The 17130-nt window shown below is 40.7% G+C and overlaps 1 protein-coding gene across 2 annotated transcripts in view; it reads left to right on the top strand.

Moving 5' to 3' along the window:
- EFCAB3 (EF-hand calcium binding domain 3) overlaps positions 1-17130 on the top strand; it is a 160773-nt gene that overhangs the window by 89067 nt on the left and 54576 nt on the right. For both annotated transcript variants that reach the window (XM_073005148.1, XM_073005149.1), the window contains 6 exons: positions 248-298; positions 1702-1806; positions 3963-4016; positions 4967-5071; positions 5907-5960; positions 6951-7055. In XM_073005148.1, coding sequence (XP_072861249.1) covers positions 248-298; positions 1702-1806; positions 3963-4016; positions 4967-5071; positions 5907-5960; positions 6951-7055 — 474 coding nt within the window. The remainder of the gene's footprint in view (positions 1-247; positions 299-1701; positions 1807-3962; positions 4017-4966; positions 5072-5906; positions 5961-6950; positions 7056-17130) is intronic.

Here is a 17130-nt window from a genome sequence, read left to right as displayed (position 1 = left end):
GAAGCAGCATGTGTGTGTGTGTGTGTGTGTGTGTGTATGTGTGTGTGTATGTGTGTGTGTGTGTGTGTGTAGGGCACATCAACTACTGGCATGTGTTTCAACTAGGGGACAGAATGACCACAATGAGAGCAGTTCTTATCTTTTGTTATTATTTGAGGGTGAAATAGAATAAATTTCTAGGTGAATCATGTCTTATAAAAATAGTTTCTTATCCTCTTTTTGACTTGAATTTTACCATATCTTATAGACGGAAAGGTGTACAAGAAAAAATTACTGGATAGTGTGAAGCCTCTCAAAGGTAAGAATATGAAAACAGCAGCTAAAATGTACTGGGCTTTACATTTGCTTTTTTGAATTTCTCACTGATTGGAATCTTGCTATTCCACTGTTTACTGATTCTGAATTTATGCCTCATAACCTACCATTCTTCCTTTGGTATAATTGTATTTGAGCAAGTCACTGTTAGTAATATGTCACTGTAGCAAGTTTGAAATTCTGCTTTCAGCATGTATGATGGCTCACACCTGTAATCTGAGCACTTTAAGAGGCCAAGGCAGGAGGATCACTTGAACCCTGGAGTTCAAGAGCAGCCTGGGCAACTTAGGAAGACCCCATCTCTTCAAAAAATAAGGAAATTAGCTGGCCTGCTGGCATGCACTTGTGGCCCCAGCTACATGGGAGGCTGAGGTGGGAGGAACACTTGAGGCTGGGAGGTCGAGGCTGCAGGGAGCCAGGATCATGCCACTGCACTCCAGCATGTGCTACAGAAAGAAATCCTATCTTAAAAAAAGAGAGAGAGAAAGAAACTCTGGGCCAGGCGCTGTGGCTCACGCCTATAATCCCAGCACTTTGGGAGGCCAAGGTGGGCAGATCACCTGAGGTAGGGAATTCAAGGCCAGCCTGACCAACCTGGAGAAACCCCATCTCCACTAAAAACACAAAAATTAGGTGGGCGTGGTGGCTCATGCCTGTAATCCCAGCTACTCGGGAGGCTGAGGCAGGAGAATCGTTTGAACCCGGGAGGCAGAGGTTGTGGTGAGCCGAGATTGCGCCATTGCACTCTAACCTGGGCAACAAGAGCGAAACTCCATCTCAAAAAGAAAAAGAGAGAGAAAAGAAAAGAAAAAGAAATTCTGCTTTCATTTAGGTTTGTTATCTTTATCACAATTTATCAAATCTGTCTAATTCTTTTTCATCCATGATTACTTCAATTGAAAATTATAGCTCAATGTTGAGGGAGCATTTTCTCTTCTCAACTCTGACACTGAGTGGCCAATATATTATTTCACTCTCCACTTAACATAAATGCATATTTAAAGCTAACATCTTCTGGGCCAGGCGCGGTGGCTCACGCCTGTAATCCCAACACTTTGGGAGGCTGAGGTGGGCAGATCACTTGAGGTCAGGAGTTTGAGACCAGCCTGGCCAACATGGTAAAACCCCATCTCTACTAAAAATACAGAAATTAGCTGAGCATGGTGGCACAAACCTGTAATCCCAGCTACTTGGGAGGCTGAGGCAGGAGAATCACTTGAACCTGGGAGGCAGAGGTTGCAGTGAGCCGAGATCATGCCATCCCAGCCTGGGCAACAAGAATGAAACTCCATCTCAAAAATAATAATAATAATAATAATAATAATAAAGTTGGCATCTTCTACTTCAAATTACATGTATTTCTTTTCCATCCTCTTAATTCCTAAGGAAAAAAAGTCAATGTCAGTAATCTGGAAACTCTTCTAAATAATATGGAAATCGAAGTTGGGAAAGAGGAATATGAGGACCTACTGAACCATCTGCCAGTTGATGGTAAGTGTTTCAGATACCCACTGTACCTAGGAGAAACGTAGGGCTTCTGTAGGAAGGCTTCTGAAAGTAAACCTATTTTTAACCTCTTTGAAAAGCTTATGAAATATTTCAAACACACCTAAAAACAGAGAACAATACAACAAACATTGTGTGCCCACTGACCAGAGTTAACAAATGTTACTATTTTGCCATACTTGCTTCATACATTCTCCTGCCTCCCTCCCCTTTCCTTCCCTCCCTCCCTTACTTCCTTCCCAAGTAAACCTTTTTATAATAAGACAAAGTTTTCTTAATAACTCAATAAGACCGTTTTAACTAGACAAAACTGTTGGAGACAAAGCTAGAATAATTCATTAGGAAGAAATTGCTAAGGAATGAGCCCCTGGCTAAGATTTCCTTATTAGATGGCTCTTCCCCTTGAAAAACAAGCTTCCATCTGAGAGCCAGACAGCACATCTTTCAGTAGAGCCAGCATATGCCAACCCAAAATAAATAGTTTTTCTCCCCTAATTCAGGGTTTCTGTTCTCAACTAGCGATAGGCAGGTGTAACTAAAGTAGGCCACTGCTATCAGCAAACATCTTCCATGCTACCTTCACCTGTAGCTGGCCCTAACATAGAAAACAGTTTTGGCCTAATTTGTAGTTTTTTGTTTCGTTTTGTTGAGACTGAGTCTTGCTCTGTCACCCAGGCTGGAGTGCAGTGGCACAGTCTTGGCTCACTGCAACCTCCACCTCCCAGGTTCAAGTGAGTCTCATGCCTCAGTCTCCCAAATAGCTGGGATTATGGGCATGCACTACCACACCCAGCTAATTTTTGTGGGTTCATTTTTTTTGTTTTTTGTTTGTTTGTTTGTTTTTTGAGATGGAGTCTCCCTCTGTCGCCTAGGCTGGAGTGCAGTGGTGCAATCTCTGCTGAATGCAACCTCCACCTCCCAGGTTCAAGCAATTCTCCTGCCTCAGCCTCCCGAGTGGCTGGGATTACAGGCACCCGCCACCACGCACAGCTCATTTTTTGTATTTAAAAATTCAAATAATTATTCGTATTGTTTATAATAATTACAATACAATAATAATAATTGTATTGTTTCACCTTGTTGGCCAGGCTGGTCTCCAACTCCTGACCTCAAGTGATCCATCTGCCTCGGCCTCCCAAAGTGCTGGGATTACAGGCATGAGCCACCGCACCCGACCTAATTTTTGTATTTTTAATAGAAGCAAGGTTTCGCCATGTTGGCCAGGCCGGTCTCAAACTCCTGACCTCAAGTGTTCTGCGTGTCTTGCCCTCCAAAAGAGCTGGGATTACAGGCATGAGCCACCCTGCCCAGCTGTAATTTGTCGTTTAAAACCTCACACACCCTGGGCTTAACAACATTGATAATTATCCATAATTTTGTCTGGCCCTTCCTCCTATCATGAAAAAGTCACCATAAATTACTTTTTAATTGTAACATTGTCCCCACATGTTTAGCTAGGAGTCCTCAAAAATGCTTCCTGCTGGAAAATATTGTTACCGATGAGGTATTTTTTAGAATTCTTTGTTTTTTTAATGACAACTTTTTTTTCTCATCCAACAGTGTGACTATTTCTATACCACTGAATTTTTTCATTTGTTTAGCTAGCATATACTATATGCAAAACAATGAACTAGAGAGTGGACAATTTAAACCCAGTAGTGTAATAAAATTAAGGCATAATTTCTGCACTCAAGTAGATTACAGTCTTGAAGGGTAGAGGTGGGAACATAAGCAAAATTTGTAGATTAAGAAGATAGCATTCCTTCAAGGTTTAAAGGTTCACTGTTTATGTACATAAGTGACTTCTAGGTTTCAAATTCAATCATGTCTATTAAAACATGCTCCCCTTATGGGTCTGAAGGAAGAGAAAGGCCTATAGAAGGAATTACTATGAAGCTTGCTTCATCTCAATGTTGAGTCATTTGATACTTTATGGAAAGCGGTATTAATTAAGTAGATGTTTACTTTAAACTTACAGCTTGATCTTTTTCTATCCTCTGTTTCTTCTTCACTTTGAGTTAAAAAGTTACTAGAGAAAATTAGGAGAAATAGCTGAATTCCAGTCCTTTATATTACAACTTAAATTTTCATGTCAGTTGTCTAAGATTTGGTCTCTATGTCTGACTTGTCTTTTCTTATAGAAAATGAAATGGTTGATGTGAATGTGGTGATGGATGAAGCAAAAGCTTTTACAGGTGAGTCAGAAGTCATGGTGAAAAGGGCATTCCTTTTTAACTAAGACCTTAATACTCTATAGAGAAAAAATTTGAATGTTTTTAAACAGTAGATAGATAACAGTAGATAGATTTTGGCTGGGCATGTGGGCTCACGGCTGTAACCCCGGCACTTTGAGAGGCTGAGGCAGGAGGATCATTTGAGGCCAGGAGTTCAAGACCAGCCTGGGCAACAAAGCAATACCATGTCTCTACCAAAAATAAAAATAAAAATTAGCTGGGCATGGTGGCACGTGCCTGTATTCCCAGCTACTTGGGAGGCTGAGGCAGCTGAGCCCAGGGGTTTGAGGCTTCAGTGAGCTTTGATTACCACTGCACTCCTGCCTGGGAGACAGAGCAAAAACCTGTCTCATAAAAAATATATTTAAATAGTAGTTTTCTCTTCAGACTATTACTAACATGCTAAATTGACACCCTTACAAATTTAACGGTTAAATGTTTGTTTCGTAACGTTACTCTTTGATTTGGGATTTTTCCTGTAGACACTTATGTTATGTGGAGGTTTTGTTTGTTTTGTTGTTGTTGTTGTTTGTTTGTTTGTTTGTTTTCTGAAATGGAGTCTCACTCTTGTTGCCTGGGCTGGAGTACAGTGGCGTGATCTCAGCTCACTGCAACCTCCACCTCCCGGGTTCGAGTGGTTCTCCTGCCTCACCCTCCCGAGTAGCTGGAATTACAGGTGCCCACTACCACACCTGGCTAATTTTTGTATTTTTAGTAGAGACAGGGTTTCACCATGTTGGCCAGGCTGGTCTTGAACTCCTGACCTCAGGTGATCCACCCACTTCGGCCTCCCAGAGTGCTGGGATTACAGGCGTCAGCCACTGCGCCTGGCCAGTAATTTTTTTCATAATTTGAAATCATTATTCTCTTCCTAAAATTCTTATATGTTAACAATTCCCATCTTTCCAAAGGAGAAAAAGTTAATGTCAGTAATCTGGGGAATGAGCTGAGGAAAATGGGGCTCGTACTCACTGATGAGGAGCACAAGAAGCTGCTGAAAACTCTGCCAATTTGCAGTGAGTATTTACCACATCCTTTGAAGCTTGGATTTAGGGGCTTGTGTGTGAAAACTTCTTAAATTATGCATGTATATGCCCAGTAAACCTCATTTAGAAAACACAGTTATCACACTAAAAGAAATCTTGGCCAGATGCGGTGGCTCATGCCTATAATCCCAGCACTTTGGGAGGCTGAGGTGGGCGGATCAAGAGGTCAGGAGTTTGAGAACAGCCTGGCCAACATGGTGAAACCCTGTCTCTACTAAAAATACAAAAATTAGCCAGGCATGGTGGCATATGCCTGTAATCCCAGCTACATGGGAGGCTGAGGCAGGAGAATTGCTTGAACCTGGGAGGTGAAGGTTGCAGTGAGCCAAGATTGTGCCACTGCACTCCAGCCTGGGTGACAGAGCAAGACTCCATCTCTAAAAAAAAAAAAAAAAAAAAAAAAAAAGTCTTGTTGCCTGCTTTTGTTGCTTATATTTTAATACTGAAAGCTAGCAACATCTTTCACTGGGGTTGTCCCACCATCCAGGCTAAATTATCCTGTCGCCCTGGGAGCACTGCCTAATCTCATCATGACCAATGAGAAGGAAACCAGGGAAGAAAGAAAAGGAAGGAAAAAGACAGAAACAGGGAAATACTGTATTTTATTCAATCAATGGATAGATTTATAACAGGGAAAGTGTTCTTTATTGTTGGGTTCATTCTTAAGTGTAACAAAGAAGAAACTTCCAAGCAAATTGGAAGAGGTTTTTTTCCCTGAAATTATGGATGTTGTGTTGTCTTTGTGCTGATTTTGTTAGTCTTCCCATCGTTTAACCCGTATTCTGAATTGTGTCTTATCTTACAGCTAATGGAAAGGTATATAAGAATAGATTGCTCAAAGGTGTGAAGGCCCTCAATGGTAAGTAGGAAGCATGGTGAAAAAGCAAGTTAAAAAATGTTTATGTTTGGTATTTTCTTTTAAATGTTCCAACTTCGTTTCCTGCCAATTTACTGATTCATTGTTAAGACATAACTTATCATTCTTCTTTGGATGCATTGGCCTTTTGGGATATAAGTTAAAGCAAGTTAAAGCATCATATCACTATAGGAAGTAAGTTAGTTGTTGTTTCAACCGTAAGTCATTAGACTTGCCTACTCCTCTCTATTGACCTCTCAGAGAAAACCAAAGCAGAGCCCACTGGATCAGTATTAAGAGAAATACCCTATCTTTCCATACTAACTCTGTGTAAGTAATTATTATTTCAATTGTGAATTAGAAAAAGATGTTTTAGAACACTAAAATAATACAAGAAAACTATGCAACTCTAACCACTTTAAAAAAAAAAACTGATACAGTCTGGCGCAGTGGCTCATGCCTGTAATCTCAGCATTTTGGGAGACCAAGGCAGGCAGATCACTTGAGGCTAGGTGTTTAAGACCAGACTGTACAACATAGTGAGACCCCATCTCTACAAAAAATTTTAAAATTAGCTGGGCATGGTGACACATACCTATAGTCCTACCTACTTAGGCGGCTGAGGCAGAAGGATTGCTTGAGCCCAGGAATTCAAGGCTGCAGTTCCATCCTGGGCTGAAGAGCAAAACCCTGTTTTTAAAAGAAAAAAAGAAATGTAAGTTCACCTGTCTTCCACAAATCCCCTCCCCATAAAGGTAAATACTGTTAACAATTCAGCAGTTATCTTTGTCAATTCTTTCCAACTTTTAACTGACATATCTAAATCTAGGGAGATACACACACACACACACACACACACACACACGTTAATAGTTTCTTTGTATTGTTGTATTTTACCATCTAGTTGGGGTTTCTGATGCATGACTATGATTAATATTTTTTACCCTTAAACAATAACACTCATATTCTTATTCCATGCCCTTCTTTCTTAAGGGCCAAGGGTCAAAATCAAAAAAGTGGAGACATTTTTGGAAAACATGGGAACTAAAATCAAGGATGAGGAACTTGAGGAACTCATGACCCAACTACCAACTGAGGGTAAGTATTACAAACATCTCTATGCTCTTCAGAGAAATATTAAGCCCTTCCATTAGAACTGCTGAAATTAGCCTTTTTAGCATCATAATGAAGTAAATGTAAAAACTTAGTTCTGAGTCATGATGAAACACCATCTTCAAAAATGCTTTTGAAAAGATATGTCAGGGATGCCACTTGAAGCCTCAGTCATGCCTGGGAATGCCACACACTTAAGGATTTGAAAGAAAAAGGAATTGAAGAGAACATTTAAGAGAAAAATCAAGAAAGTCAAAAGTCAAATGATAAATTAGAAATGAATAGTTGCAAGCCAAAGAGCTAATATCCCTAAGGTAGCAAAAGCCCTTGTACATTGATAAGAAACATACTGATAATAGAAAAAATAGGCAGATATACAAATAGATAATTCATACAAGAGGAAATACAATGCAAATCCCCAAATAGCATATGAAAATATGTTTAACCTCACCAATAATCATGAAAATGCAAAATAAAACACAACACAACACTATCTTCATTCACTGGACTGGCAAAACTTAACAAGATTGATAATATTTAGTTCTTATGAAAATATGAGGAAAGGGACTAACTGATAAATTTGGGGTGAGAGTTGCCATTGCTATATATACTTTTTGAAAAGTCACCTGACAGTGTCTAAGGGGGAAAAGTGTTCTCTTTTCCCTGGTGAATCTAGCATACGTTCCTCATGCAGTATACATTATTTCTTTGTGCTGGGTCCTGGTCCCTGTTTTGCCACAGACTTGCTGACAAATGATTTAACCCTACTTAATCTTAGTTCCTTCATATGTAAAATGGGGAGTTGAACTAAATGACGCTCTATGATTACTTTACTTCTTGCTCTAAAATTAGTATATATAATGCATGTAATGCAGTCTAGAATAGTCAGTAAATGTTAGTGATGATGGATGGTGGTGTGGTGGTGATGATGATGAGGAGGATAGAAAAGTTGTTAACAAGCAGAACAAAAGGAGAGGCGCTCCAAGATGGCTGAATAGGAAAAGCTCCAGTCTGCGCTCCCAGTGTGATCAATGCAGAAGTTGGGTGATTTCTGCATTTCCACCTGAGGTACCTGTTTCATCTCATTGGGACTGGTTGGACAGTGGGTGCAGCCCACAGAGGGTGAGCTGAAGCAGGGCAGGGCAACACCTCACCTGGGAAGTGCAAGGGGTCGGGGGATTTCCCTTTCCTAGCCAAGGAAAGCTTTGACAGACTACCTGAGAAAACAGGACACTCCTGCCCAAATACTGCGCTTTTCCCAAAGTCTTAGCAACTGGCAAAGAGATTCTCTCCCATGCCTGGCTCAGCAGGTCCCATGCCCACGGAGCCTTGCTCACTGCTAGCGCATCAGTGTGAGATCAAACTGCAAGAAGGCAGCCTGGATTGGGGAGGGGCGTCCACCATTGCTGAGACTTGAGTAGGCAGGGAAACTCTAACTGGGCAGAGCCCACCACAGCTCAACAAGGCCTACTGCCTCTAGACTCCACCTCTGTGGGCAGGGCATAGCTGAACAAAATGCAGCAGACAACTTCTGCAGACTTAAACGTCCCTGTCTGACAGCTCTGAAGAGAGCAGTGGTTCTCCGAGCATGGCGTTTGAGCTCTGAGAATGGACAGACTGCCTCCTCAAGTGGGTCCCTGACCCCCGTGTAGCCTAACTGGGAGACACCTCCCAGTAGCACCCAACAGACACCTCATATAGGCGGGTGCTCCTCTGGGATGAAGCTTCCAGAGAAAGGATCAGGCAGCAATATTTGCTGTTCTGCAATATGGGTTGTTCTGCAGCCTCCGCTGGTGATACCCAGGAAAACAGGTTCTGGAGTGGACCTCCAGCAAATTCCAGCAGACCTGCAGCTGAGGGGCCTGACTGACAGATGGAAAACTAACAAACAGAAAAGAATAGCATCAACATCAACAAAAAGGTCACCTACACCAAAACCCCATCTCTAGGTCCCCAACATCAAGACCAAAGGTAGATAAAACCAAAAAGATGAGGAGAAGCCAGAGCAGAAGAGCTGAAAATTCTAAAAACCAGAGCACCTCTTTTCCTCCAAAGCATCGCAGCTCCTCACCAGCAACGGAACAAACCTAGAAAGAGAATGACTTTGACAAATTGACAGAAGTAGACTTCAGAAGATCGGTAATAACAAATTTCTCCAAGCTAAAGGAGCATGTTTGAACCCATCTCAAGGAAGCTAAAAGCCTTGAAAAAAGATTAGACAAATGGCTAACTAGAATAAACCATGTAGAGAAGACCTTAAATGACCTGATGGACCATGGCACAAGAACTTCATGACTCATGTGCAAGCTTCAATAGGTTATTTGATCGAGTGGAAGAAAAGGTATCACTGATTCAAGATCAAATTAATGGAATAAAGTGAGAAGACAAGGTTAGAGAACAAAGAGTAAAAAGAAATGAACAAAGCCTCCAAAAATATGGGACTATGTGAGTAGACCAAATCTACATTTGATTGGTGTACCTGAAAGTGACAGGGAGAATGGAAACAAGTTGGAAAACACCCTTAAAGATATTAATCAGAACTTCCCCAACCTAGCAAGGCAGGCCAACATTCAAATTCAAGAAATACAGAGAACACCACAAAGATGCTCCTCGAGAAGAGCAACCCTAAGACACATAATTGTCAGATTCACCAAGGTGGAAATGAAAGAAAAAAATGCTAAGGGCAGCCAGGTAGAAAGGTCGAGTTACCCACCAAGGGAAGCCCATCAGACTAACAGCAGATCTCTCTGCAGAAACCCTACAAGCCAGAAGAGAGTGGGAGCCAATATTCAACATTTTTAAGGAAAAGAATTTTCAACCCAGAATTTCATATCCAGACAAACTAAGCTTCATAAGTGAAGGAGAAATAAAATCCTTTACAGAAAAACAAATGCTGAGAGATTTTGTCACCACCAGGCCTGCCTTACAAGAGCTCCTGAAGGAAGCACTAAACATGGAAAGGAACAACCAGTACCAGCCACTGCAAAAACATGCCAAATTGTAAAGACCATTGATGCTAGGAAGAAACTGCATCAATTAACAGGCAAAATAACCAGCAAACATCATAATGACAGGATAAATTCACACATAACAATACTAACCTTAAATGTAAATGGGTTAAATGCTCCAATTAAAAGACACAGACTGGCAAATTGGATAAAGAGTCAAGACCCATCATGGTGCTATATTCACGACACCCATCTCACATGCAAAGACACACACAGGCTCAAAATAAAGGGATGGAGGAAGATCTACCAAGCAAATGTAAAGCAAAAAAAGCAGGGGTTGCAATCCTAGTCTCTGATAAAACAGACTTTAAAAATCAAAAGAGACAAAGAAGGCCATTACATAATGGTAAAGGGATCAATTCAACAAGAAGAGCTAACTATCCTAAATATATATGCACCCAATACAGGAGCACCCAGATTCATAAAACAAGTCCTTAGAGACCTACAAAGACACTTAGACTCCCACACAATAATAATGGGAGACTGTAACACCTCACTGTCAATATTAGATCAGCGAGACAGAAGATTAACAAGGATATCCAGGACTTGAACTCAGCTCTGCACCAAACAGAACTAATAGACATCTACAGAACTCTCCACCCCAAATCAACAGAATATACATTCTTCTCAGCAACACATCACACTTGTTCTAAAATTGACCACATAATTGGAAGTAGAGCACTCCTCAGCAAATGTAAAAAAAAAAAAAAAAAAAAAAACAGAAATCACAACAAACTGTCTCTCAGATGATAGTGCAATCAAATTTGAACTCAGGATTCAGAAACTCACTTAAAACCGCACAACTACATGGAAACTGAACAACCTGCTCCTGAATGACTACTAGGTAAATAATGAAATGAAGACAGAAATAAAGATGTTCTTTCCAGCCAATGAAACAAAGACACAACATACTAGAATCTCTGGGACGCATTTAAAGCAGTGTGTAGAGGGAAATGTATAGCACTAAATGCCCACAAGAGAAAGCAGGAAAGATCTAAAGTCAACACCCTAACATCACAATTAAAAGAACTAGAGAAGCAAGAGCAAACAATTCAAAAGCTAGCAAGAAATAACTAAGACCAGAGCAGAACTGAAAGAGATAGAGATGCAAAAAAAACCTTCAAAAAATCAATGAATCCAGGAGCTGGGTTTTTGAAAAGATCAACAAAATTGATAGACCGCTAGCAAGATTAATAAAAAAGAAAAGAGAGAAGTATCAAATAGATGCAATAAAAAATGATAAAGGGGATATCACCACCAATCTCACAAAAATACAAACTACCATCAGAGAATATTATAAACACCTCTATGCAAATGAACTAGAAGATCTACAAGAAATGGATCAATTCCTGGACACATACACCCTCCCAAGACTAAACCAGGAAGAAGTTGAATCCCTGAATAGACCAAAAACAGGCTCTGAAATTGAAGCAATAATTAAGAGCCTACCAACCCAAAAAAGCCCAAGACCAGACGGATTCACAGCCGAATTCTACCGGATGTACAAAGAGGAACTGGTACCATTCTTCTGAAACTATTCCAATCAATAGAAAAAGAGGGAATCCTCCCTAACTCACTTTATTAGGCCAACATCATCCTGATACCAAAGCCTGGCAGACACACAACAAAAAAAGAGAATTTTAGACCAATATCTCTGATGAACATCGATGTGAAAATCTTCAATAAAATACTGGCAAACTGAATTTAGCAGCACATCAAAAAGTTTATCCAACACGATCAAGTTGGCTTCATCCCTGGGATGCAAGGACGGTTCAACATATGCAAATGAATAAACGTAATCCGTCACATAAACAGAACCAAAGACAAAAACCACATGTTTTCTGAATAGATAATTTTGCCTTTGACAAAATTCAACAGCCCTTTGTGCTAAAATTCTGAATAAACTAGATATTGATGGAACATATCTCAAAATAATAAGAGCTATTTATGACAAACCCACAGTCAATATCATACTGAAGGGGTAAAAACTGGAAGCATTCCCTATGAAAACCGGCACAAGACAGGGCTGCCCTCTCTCACCACTCCTATTCAACATAGTGTTGGAAGCTCTGGCCAGGGCAATCAGGCAAGAGAAAGAAATAAAGGCTATTCAATTAGGAAATGAGGGAGTCAAATTGTCCCTGTTTGCAGATGACATGATTGTATACTTAGAAAACCCCATCGTCTCAGCCCAAAATCTCCTTAAGCTGATAAACAACTTCAGCAAAGTCTCAGGATACAAAATCAATGTGCAAAAATCACAAGCATTCTTATACACCAATAAGAGACTAACAGAGAGCCAAATCATGAGTGAACTCCCATTCACAATTGCTTCAAAGAGAATAAAATACCTAGGAATCCAACTTACCAGGGATGTGAAGGACCTCTTCAAGGAGAACTACAAACCACTGCTCCTCGAAATAAAAGAGGACACAAACAAATGGAAGAACTTTCCATGCTCATGGATAGGAAGAATCAGTATCATGAAAATGGTCATACTGCCCAAAGTAATTTATAGATTCAATGCCATCCCCATTAAGCTTCCAATGACTTTCGTCACAGAACTGGAAAAAGTTCATGTGGAACCAAAAAAGATCCCACATTGCCAAGATAATCCTAAGCCAAAAGAACAAAGCTGGAGGCATGATGCTACCTGACTTCAAACTATACTACAAGGCTACAGTAGCCAAAACAGCATGGTTATAGTACGAGAACAGATATGTAGACCAATGGAACAGAACAGAGGCCTCAGAAATAACACCATATATCTACAACCATCTGATCTTTGACAAACCTGACAAAAATAAGAAATGGGTAAAGGATTCCCTATTTAATAAATGGTGCTGAGAAAACTGGCTAGCCATATGTAGAAAGCTGAAACTGGATCCCTTCCTTACACCTTATACAAAAATTAATTCAAGATGGATTAGAGACTTAAATGTGAGACTGAAAACCATAAAAACCCTAGAAGAAAACCTAGCCAATACCATTCAGGACATAGGCATGGGCAAGGACTTCATAACTGAAACACCAAAAGCAATGGCAACAAAAGCCAAAATAGACAAATGGGATCTTATTAAACTAAAGAGCTTCTGTACAGCAAAAGAAACTACCATCAGAGTGAACAGGCAACCTACAGAATGGGAGAACATTTTTGCAATCTACCCATCTGACAAAGGGCTAATAAGAATCTACAAAGAACGCCGGGCGCGGTGGCTCAAGCCTGTAATCCCAGCACTTTGGGAGGCCGAGACGGGCAGATCACGAGGTCAGGAGATCGAGACCATCCTGGCTAACACGGTGAAACCCCATCTCTACTAAAAATACAAGAAAATTAGCCGGGCGAGGTGACGGGCGCCTGTAGTCCCAGTTACTCGGGAGGCTGAGGCAGGAGAATGGCATGAACCCGGGGGGTGGGCGGAGCTTGCAGTGAGCCGAGATCACGCCACTGCACTCCAGCCTGGGGCACAGAGCAAGACTCCGTCTCAAAAAAAAAAAAAAAAAAAAGAATCTACAAAGAACTTAAACAAATTTACAAGAAAAAAACAACCCCATCAAAAAGTGGGCAAAGGATATGAACAGACACTTCTCAAAAGAAGACATCTATGCAGCCAACTGATACCTGAAAAAATGCTCAACATCACTGGTCATCAGAGAAATGCAAATCAAAACCTCAATGAGATGCCATCTCATGCAGTTAGAATGGCAATCATTAAAACGTCAGGAAACGACAGGTGCTGGAGAGGATGGGGAGAAATAGGAAGGCTCTTACGTTGTTGGTGGGAGTGTAAATTAGTTCAACCATTGTGGAAGACAGTGTGGCGATTCCTTAAAGATCTAGAACTAGAAATACCATTTGACCCAGCAATCCCATTACTGGGTATATACCCAAAGGATTATAAATAATGCTACTATAAAGACACACACACACATGTATTTATTGTGGCACTATTCATGATAGCAAAGACTTGGAACCAAGCCAAATGTCCATTATTGATAGACTGGATTAAGAAAATGTGGCACATATACACCATAGAATACTCTGCAGCCATAAAAAAGGATGACTTCATATTCTTTGCAGGGACATGGATGAAGTTGGAAACTGTCATTCTCAGCAAACTGTCACAAGGACAGAAAACCAAACACCGCATGTTCTCACTCATAGGTGGGAATAAAACAATGAGAACATTTGGACACAAGGCAGGGAACATCACACACCAGGGCCTGCCAGGGGGTGGAGGGCTGGGGGAGGGATAGGATTTGGAGAAATACCTAATACAAATGATGAGTGGATGGGTACAGCAAACCAACATGGCACGTGTATACCTAGATATCAAACCTGCACATTGTGCACATGTACCCTAGAACTTAAAGTATAATAACAATAAGAAAAGAACAGAATGAAGAAAGGAAACTCTATAATCTGTTAATCAGTTTTTCCTGTTATGAAAATATTTCCTAACAGAAAACATATTTGTTTATTAATTATTCCTTTTATATAAATAAATAAGACAATATGCAATTTAAAACATCCTATAAGAAATAGCACTGGGCTCACTGTCTTCCTTCTCTCCTACTCCTGCCCTTGTTCTTCAATATCTTTCATATAGATCAAGGGCTTTTGACTTTGTGCCATGGACCCCTTTGAAAATCTGATGAATGGACCACTTCCGAGTATAATGTTTTAAAATGTATAAAATACAATAATAGGATTACAAAGAAGCTAATTATATTAAAATATAATTTATCACAACGTTAAAATATAAATTATTAGTATTTATTAAAACATTTAACACTTTCCAGTAGCAGTTCAATTTTTTTTTTTTTTTTTTTAAGATAGAGTCTTGCCCTGTCACCCAGGCTGGAGTGCAATGGTGCAATCTTGGCTCAGGGCAATCACCACCTCCCGGGTTCAAACGATTCTCCTGCCTCAGCCCCCCTAGTATCTGGGATTACAGGTGCACGCCACCATGCCTGGCTAATTTTGTATTTTTAGTAGAGATGGGATTTCACCATGTTGTCCAAGCTGGCCTTGAACTCCTGACCTCAGGTGATCCACCCGCCTCGGCCTCCCAAAGTGCTGGGATTACAGATAGTTAAAATTATTTTTATAATATTAAAGTAATGATGAGGGCCAGGTGTGGTGGCTCACACCTGTAATCCCAGCACTTTGAGAGGCTGAGGAGGGCAGATCATTTGAGGACAGGAGTTTGAGACCAGCTTGGCCAACATGGTGAAACACTATCTCTACTAAAAATACAAAAAAAAATTAGCTGGGCGTGGTGGTGCATACCTGTAATCCCAGCTACTAGGGAGGCTGAGGCAGGAGAATTGTCTGCACCTAGGAGACAGAGGTTGCAGTGAGCCAAAATCACACCACTGCACTCCATCTCAAAAAAATAAAATAAATAAAAAATTAATAATGAGCATAAGCAACATTTCAACATATTTGGAACAACTATATTATGATTTGAAAATGTCAGTGATTTCTATTAGTGACAAAGTCACAACTTTTGCAACTATTCTAACGGTTTATTGCCTACATTAATAATTGAAGAAAATAGTAAATTTAAATTAATGGTTAGTGAAAAGAAAGACACACTTTTGGCCAAGCATTGTGGCTCACACCTGTAATCCCAACACTTTGGGAGGCCAAGGTGGGAGGATCGCTTGAGGCCAAGAGTTCAAGATCAGCCCAGGCAACATAGCAAGACCCTATCTCTATTTTGGAACAGAAAATTAAATTAAATGTTTAAAAGGCCAGCGCGGTGGCTTATACCTGTAATCCCAGCACTTTGGGAGGCCGAGGCGGGCAGATCATGAAGTCAGGAGATCAAGATCATCCTGGCTAACACAGTAAAACCCCATCTCTACTAAAAGAATACAAAAAATCAGCCGGGCATGGTGGTAGACGCCTGTAGTTCCAGCTACTCGGGAGGCTGAGGCAGGAGAATGGCGTGAACCTGGGAGGCAGAGCTTGCAGTGAGCTGAGATTGCGCCACTGCACTCCAGCCTGGGTGACAGAGCAAGACTTCATCTCAAAAAAGAAAAAAAGAAAAAAGAAAGTATTTTTTTCCCATTCCAGCTCAAGACCTCCCTGAATTCTGGCAATACAGAGTCAATAGACCCAGATTAAAAACTCCTGATACAGGTCATCCATCCAATACTCTGACCTCTTGTTCCTTGATATATTTAACTTCAGTCATTTTTTCCTCCCTTCCATCCTGATTACCACTCACATAGTAATGACCTGGAACTTGTTCTTCCCTAATACTTCATCACCTCCAAAATCTGTTTCATAGATGCACTCTCTAACCTTTTTCCTTCCAGTTCATTTACTGTGCAGACATTTGTGCCATAACACCACAAGGAATTCCTGAAAAACCTCCTGTTCTGTAAAATTACCCACTAAAGTAATGGAGCTTATGGAGAAAATTCTGGAAGCACACTCAAAATCTATGCCAGCTGGTAACCAGAACACTACCAAAAGCACAAGGAAACTTGTACCGCCCAGGCAAATAGCACAGAACAGCTATAAGATATTTAAAAATGGGCCAGGCACAGTGGCTTATGCCTGCAATCCCAGCACTTAGGGAGGCCAAAGTGGGTGGATCACAAGATCAGGAGTTCAAGACTAAACAGACCAAGATGGTGAAACCCTGTCTTTACTAAAAATACAACAAATTAGCCAGGCGTGGTGGCGGGCACCTATACTCTTAGCTACTCAGGAGGCTGAGGTAGGAGAATCGCTTGAACCCAGGAGGCAGTGAGAGGTTGCAGTGAGTCAAGATCACACGACTGCACTCCAGCCTGGGCAACAGAGCAGGACTCCATCTCAAAAAAAAAAAAAAATTAAAAATGCGTACACACACACACACACATCCTTAAAAAGGACTTAAAGAGCTGGCTTGCCATTCTGAAATAGTGTTGGTGGAAGTAGAACTCTCAGCCAGTGAAGCTGGTTCCCTGTCCTACATCATAGGCACTAATTTTTTAATTTTATTAAAATATGGAACAGAAAGGGCTTCAGCTGTAGCCCCAACCTAAGATTT

The sequence above is a fragment of the Chlorocebus sabaeus genome, chromosome 16 (genome assembly GCF_047675955.1).
Source record: "Chlorocebus sabaeus isolate Y175 chromosome 16, mChlSab1.0.hap1, whole genome shotgun sequence".
Classification (NCBI taxonomy): domain Eukaryota; kingdom Metazoa; phylum Chordata; class Mammalia; order Primates; family Cercopithecidae; genus Chlorocebus; species Chlorocebus sabaeus.
The sequence above is the reverse complement of the archived record's forward strand: the minus strand, read 5'-3'. Positions and strand labels throughout refer to the sequence as shown.